Source organism: Pantherophis guttatus, chromosome 6, assembly GCF_059756535.1.
Source record: "Pantherophis guttatus breed Tessera chromosome 6, ASM5975653v1, whole genome shotgun sequence".
In the NCBI taxonomy this organism is placed as follows: domain Eukaryota; kingdom Metazoa; phylum Chordata; class Lepidosauria; order Squamata; family Colubridae; genus Pantherophis; species Pantherophis guttatus.
In genome coordinates, this window is record NC_142068.1 from 247,872 (window position 1) to 253,926 (window position 6,055).

General features: G+C 62.4%; 1 protein-coding gene across 1 annotated transcript; it reads left to right on the forward strand.

Annotated features, from left to right (window-relative positions):
• Positions 1-276: 276 nt before the first annotated feature.
• On the forward strand, positions 277-5,184 carry XXYLT1 (xyloside xylosyltransferase 1). The gene is made up of 4 exons (XM_034424574.3): positions 277-1,056; positions 1,472-1,619; positions 3,113-3,245; positions 4,270-5,184. The coding sequence occupies exons 1-4, from the start codon at positions 628-630 to the stop codon at positions 4,664-4,666; spliced, it is 1,107 nt and encodes a 368-aa protein (XP_034280465.2). The 5' UTR covers positions 277-627; the 3' UTR covers positions 4,667-5,184.
• Positions 5,185-6,055: the final 871 nt, after the last annotated feature.

Genomic DNA, 6,055 nt, shown 5'->3' on the forward strand with positions numbered 1-6,055 from the left:
CCATGGGGCTGGGTGGAGGAGATTGGGGGGGGAGCCCTCCCAGAGGGCTGCTCCCCAAAGACTGAGCAGCTGAGAGGGGGAGGGGCCCTGGAGTCTTCCTGTGCCACCGGGCACACCTGGCATCCCAGAGTCAGAAAGAGGGTCCTCCTGGGGCAGCCTGCCCCACTGTGGCGGGCGGCGGGCCCCTCTAAAGGCTCCTTCCTTGCGCTTTGACCACCTGGCTTCTGGTCCTGCCCTTCGGGGCCAGAGCGAGCCAATCACGGCCTCTTCGGGGATGGGGGGGGGCTCCGATCTCCTGGACTCTCCTCCCTCCAGGTTTCCCAGCTGATCTTTGCAAGGCGGGAGTGCCTGGGGAAGGTTTGGGGGGACACCGGGAGCCTCTGGAGAAGGGGGCGGGGGAGAAGCAAGGGGGGAAACCCGAGGACTCCCCGCTTAAGGCGTCAGGAGCCCATTGCAGGGGGATTCCTTCCGCATTTCAGTCCTTGCCGAAGCGCACAAAGGCGGCGGCGAGCGGACCTTCGGCCGCCTCCGGAGAGGCTCCCGGTCCAGGCAGCGGGATTCCGTCCCGCCCTCCCACCCGCCGCTTCCTCCTCCCTCCGGGGCGGGGCCGGTGCTGGCGAGGCGGCCATGGCGCGTCGTCCGGCGGTGCTGCGCGCCCAGCCCTGCGCTCTGGCGGCGGCGGCGGCGGCGTTGGCGCTGGCCTGCGCGCTCTACTACGCGGGCTCCGGCCCCGCGCAGCGCGCCCCGCCGCCGCCGCCTCCGGCGCCCCCTTCCCCGTCGCCCGCCGCCCCGGCGCCGGAGAGCAAGGCCAAGGCGGGCGAGGAGCTGCTGCGGGCCGAGGCGGCGGAGCTGCACGTGCTGGCGGTGCTGGCCAAGGCGGAGCGCAACGAGGCGCTGCGGGCCAAGGCGGCGGCGGCGCTGCGCTCCCTCGTGCGCTTCGGCAAGCTGGGCCCGCGGGAGGCGCTGGCGCTGCACCTGCTCTGCGACGGGCCCAGCAGGAGCCCCGCCCGGCAGCTGCTCCAGCAGGCGCTGCGCCCCGCCGCCTTCAAGTACAAGGTGGGCCAGGGGGACCCCCCGCCTCCCCTTCGGCCCCTTCGCCGGCCAGCGCGGCCCTGTGGACTGGCGCGGAGGCAGCTTTCACCCGGATTCGGCAGCGGCCGGGGACGGGGACTCCTCCGCCCTCGGCCTCAGTCCCGGCCTCTCGGCGCCGCTTGGCAACTTAGCCAGGCGGAGAGTTTGGTTTTGTGGAGGGAAGGAGGGAGGGAGGGGCTTCCTTTTCCTTCCTCTCCCCCCCTCCCCCCACCCCCCCTTCCTGTCTGCCTCAGCCTGTTGCTGCTTGTAACTGAACCGCCCTGTCTGGACAGGCCCCGAAAGGAGCCCGTGGGCAGTGGGGGAGGGGGCCGCCTTCTCTTGCGCTGTTGGGGGAAAATCCGCCCCCCCCCTTTGCCCTGACAGTCCCTCTGCCCGGCAGGTGGTCTTCCACGACCTGGAGGTGCTGGCCCAGAAGCTGCAGCCCACGGTGGAGGCCATGCAGAAGCTCTTCAGTGCAGGGGCTGGCAGCTATTACGGGGACTCGCTCTTCTTCCTCTCGGTCGCCATGCACCACATCATGCCCAGAGGTGAGTGGGAACTGGGGGGCATCGGTGCCCCTCGTCTGCCTGCTGCCCTCCTGGGGCCTCTGTTCTTCAAGCCTCCTTTGGAGCCACCACAGAAGGAGCCCCAAATCAGGAGGAGCCCAGGGGGACTTTTGTGAATTAACCAGCTGTGAAGGATACACCTGAAGAAATATTTGTAGCATCCCAGCTGAGGCTGGATTCCCACCCTCCCTCCCAAAAAAAAGGACCTGCAGGAGGGTGGCGCTGAGGGGAGGAATCCCAAGGTACTGGAGCCGAACAGAGGCGTCTAAGGAAGTGCCCGGGGGCTTTTTCCATGTTTCATGGCCACATTTTGACCATTCGTTTTTCCCTGGGAAAATGTATTTTGCATAGAGGAGTCCTTGGCATGCTTTCTACTTTGCTGGTGGTTGTTCCAGGCAGAGACCAGCCAGAGGCGGCCACCGACTCACTTGCCTCCTTCAAGAGACCCGGCCGAGGGCACTGGACATTCAAGGTCCAGAGTCAGAGTGTTCCCTCTGCAGGTGGAGAAAATGCGCCTGCCGCCAAATGGCTGAAGCAGCCGTGGGCTTTGCCTTTGGGCAGGACGAGCCTTCAAGGGGGCAGGGGAGAAAAGGCAGGCCCCTTCCTCAGGAAGCCCAGTTGGCCAACCCAGTTGGACGCCCCTCCAGGTCCTGGCCCGGCTGCTGAAAGGACATCTGGAGGCCAAACCACCATCCCTTTGGGCTGTGATGGCGAACCTATGGCACGTGTGCCCGAAGTGGCACACAGAGCCATGTCACCGCCCATGCCTCTTCCTGGTTACTCGCACGCATGCACACGTGACAATCAGCTTGCCTTTACAAGTGCAGCAGTGCCAGAAACCCGAAGATCAGACAGCCAGCTGATCGTTGCTCACGCATGACTGACAGTAACCAGACCAGCTGGCCAGTGTGCATGCGTGTGCCGGAGACCGAAAGTTCATTTCCCGGCACCGCATGCCCACTGGGCAGCTCCTCTTAGCACACATGCGAGCCTGAACCATTGTCTGTGTTGGCTGCTGTCTGGTTCCTTGTCCACGCCTGCTCCTCGCTTGCTTGCTGTCTCCGCTTGCCTGGACCACGCGGCCCAGGCCCAGCTGCTCCCGCTTCTCTGGTAAATTGCCAGGATTGAGGTGGGCTGGCGCAGGGGAGGGGTAGGCAAGGGGGCATTTCATTATGGGTATGGGCATGCGCGTTTGCAACACACACAACCCCACGCTCCCCCCAGACAGATAGGCTGGGGCAGGGGGGCAGGCACGGGGCATTGCATTAGGGGTGTGGGCACGCATGCATGCAACATCCCCCCCCCCTGCATTCCCCCCGCTTTTGGCACACACTGGCAAAAAGGTTAGCCATCATTGCCTTTGGGCCTCCTCCTTTCTGACCCGGTCGGGGAGTGGGGGGGCTCCCCTGCTTAACAGCTGGGAGCACTGAAGACAGCAGAGGCTTCCGTCTTACCAGCTCTCTTTGCCCTTCCAGAGGTTTCACGGATCATACAGGTGGACCTGGATGTGGAGTACCGGGCTAACATCCGGGAACTGTTTCAGGAATTTGACAACTTCCCAGAAGGAGCAGTTATCGGCATCGCCCGAGAAATGCAGCCGGTCTACCGGTATGTAGCCATGCTTGGCACGGTGCCTCTCCCTGGGCCCTTCGCTGCTGGGTCCCCCTGAGGATGGTGGGGGGAGGGTGCTGACCAGACCAGCCCTGGCACTGTGTGAGCTGCTAGATGTCAGCTGAAGCCCACAGGGCAGAAGGACCCTAGTGTTATGTGGGGCAGGCAAGCGGTCTATGTGACTGCCACAGATTGGGCTGTGGGGGGGGGGGTCTTACTGGGCACTGGTAGGGCACAGGGGTCTTGGATGGCTTCCCTGTCCAACAAGCAGAGCCTGCAGCCTGCAGACAAGGCTGGGTGAACAGCCTGCATGGGGTCAGGTCCAGGCGATGGAAGGCCAGGCAAGTACCAGGGGGAATACCGGCTCCTAGGGCAGCCATAGGCTTTTGGTCCCTGGACCGAGCAGGGTCCTGTCGTGACCTTGACTGAAAGTCTTGACTGGCCTTGTTACCCACAGAGGCCTCTTGGTGCACACTGTAATTCCCTGGATGCCCAAATGACCAAGGCACCACTGGGACAGAGGAGTGGGCTAGTCAGAGAAAGAGCCTTGGTGTCCTGGAAAACAAGCCATCTAAAGCTCCTGGTCCTCATGGCAATGTATCTTTAGGGCCAGGGCTGCATGTCATTCTGTGCCCATTGCTGCTGAGGGGGCACAGAGATGCATTGCTTCAACCCACAAGGAAACTTGCTGCGAATGGACTAAGGGCTCCTCTTTCTTTCCTTTTTGGAGCTACTCCAGGCTGGGTTGCCCTCCCTGTGGGCAGCGTGCCATCTGTGGACAAAGGGTGTTGTGCTCTGGCAAGTAGTGTCATGAAGCCCCCCTACACGCCTGCAGGCAAGAGGGAGGAAATGGGAAGGACATGGTTTTGCAAGGGGGCAGCGACTGTCTCTGGTGCACTGGTGGCTTCCTCAGATTGGGGCACCTGAGAGCTTGAACATTGGAAACGGCCCCTTCGTGGAGGCAGGAAGGCACTCTCACCCAGAGTTTCGTTGACCTCTCCTGCTCCCTCCCCCCCACCAGGCACATCTTCTGGCAGTATCGGCAGGAACATCCCGGGACCAAGGTGGGGGATCCCCCTCCGGATGGGCTGCCTGGCTTCAACAGTGGGGTGCTGCTGCTGGACCTGGAGGCCATGCGCCAGTCGGAGCGCTACAACCGTCTGCTGGAACCGGCGGTGGTGCAGCAGCTGGCCAGCAAGTTCCACTTCAAGGGCCACCTGGGGGACCAGGACTTCTTCACCCTGGTGGGCATGGAACACCCCGAGCTGTTCTACATCTTGGACTGCACCTGGAACCGCCAGCTCTGCACCTGGTGGCGTGACCACGGCTACAGCGACGTCTTTGAGCACTACTTCCGCTGCGACGGCCACGTCCGCATCTACCATGGGAACTGCAACACGCCCATCCCGGCGGAGTAGCAGCTGCTCGGGGGGGCAGCAGGGGGAGCTGCCGTGTGGAGATTGGAGGTGGCCTCTGGGGCCTTCTGAGAAACAGTCCAGCAGCAGCCCAAGCCGTCTGCCCAGGGATGGCCGGGGGCCATGCTCTCCTCTCTGGGAAGGAGCCATTGCCTGGAGCTGCAACTGCACCTGGCCCTCGAACCGGGGAGGGGGTGGGATGTTAGGCAGAAGGGCCTGTGTGGTGGAGTGTCCTGTCAGTGACCTTATTGGGCCTGGAGAAGCAGGCGCTGGGCTTCATGCTTAGAGCGCCTCCATGGAGGGGACCCCGAGCCGCCATCCCACCTGGTTTTCAGTCACCCTCTGCTGGCTTGAACTCCTGGCTGGAGCTGCCTCTGGGTTCCTGGGCTGGGTGCGCGGAGGGGAGTGTCTGGTTATCAGTGGCCTGCAGGCCTAGCCTTCGCCCCCAAGCAGGAGGAGAAGGTAAAGGGGATGCTGTGACTTCTCTCCCCTTTTGCAATAAAATTCTGAGGACCACTACCGCCCTCTGTCTGCAGCCACTTGCTTATCCAAGTGAAGACAGCCAGGAGGGCCACAGAACGAGGACCAGCCACGGACCAGCTGCTGTTCGTGCGCTGCACCTCCTCCTTCCGGAAGAGTGGGCAGAAGCTGTCCCAGTGGTCAGCAAAGGAGCCCTTGGAACAGCTGAGGGCCCCTTGCCCAGCCCACTTTGCTTGGCTCGTGGAGCAGGAAGATCCCCAGGGATGCTGCCCACAGCCAGGGTCTTTGCTCACAGAGAGGTTCTTGCGCATCCTTGGGATCAAACCGCCAGAGCTCTACAGCCAACAGGGAGGAGGCATGCAAGGGGTCAGGTAGCAACCCCGGACCCTCAAGCCAAATTCCAGGTTTGTGTAATGATACACTTTGGCCATTTGCACCCCCTTGTGGAGGCCTCTTGTAACAAGTGTAGGTGTGGCGTTTAAGGCCCACGTCTTCTCTGGGAGCGGATGAATGCTGGTAGAGAAGGTGGAAGCCACTTGGCTGGCAAAGAGGAGACCTGGCAGGCGACTTTGCCCCTCTATTCTCAGTGTCATCCGAGATCCTTCCTCCGTTCCCAGAGCTGCTGTTGTCTGGGCAGCACAATGAAGAGGCAGCCTCGGCTCTGGGAAACAGCGCTGATGGATGTTTAGAAGCTGCATCTTGTAGCCATCCTCTGGCCCCTGGCCTGGATTTACAGGATCCATGCTTACCCTTTGTTCAGTTAGCCCATGGAAGGTAATGTGGGGCGGGGGCTTTGCAGGGTCTAAGTTCTCTATGGCCAAAAAAGGGGGTGGGGTGGTTTGAGTTAGACTTGTACTGAAGGGGGCCTGGGTGGGGGGTGGATTTGAATTGCTGGTCACTAGAATGGGGAGG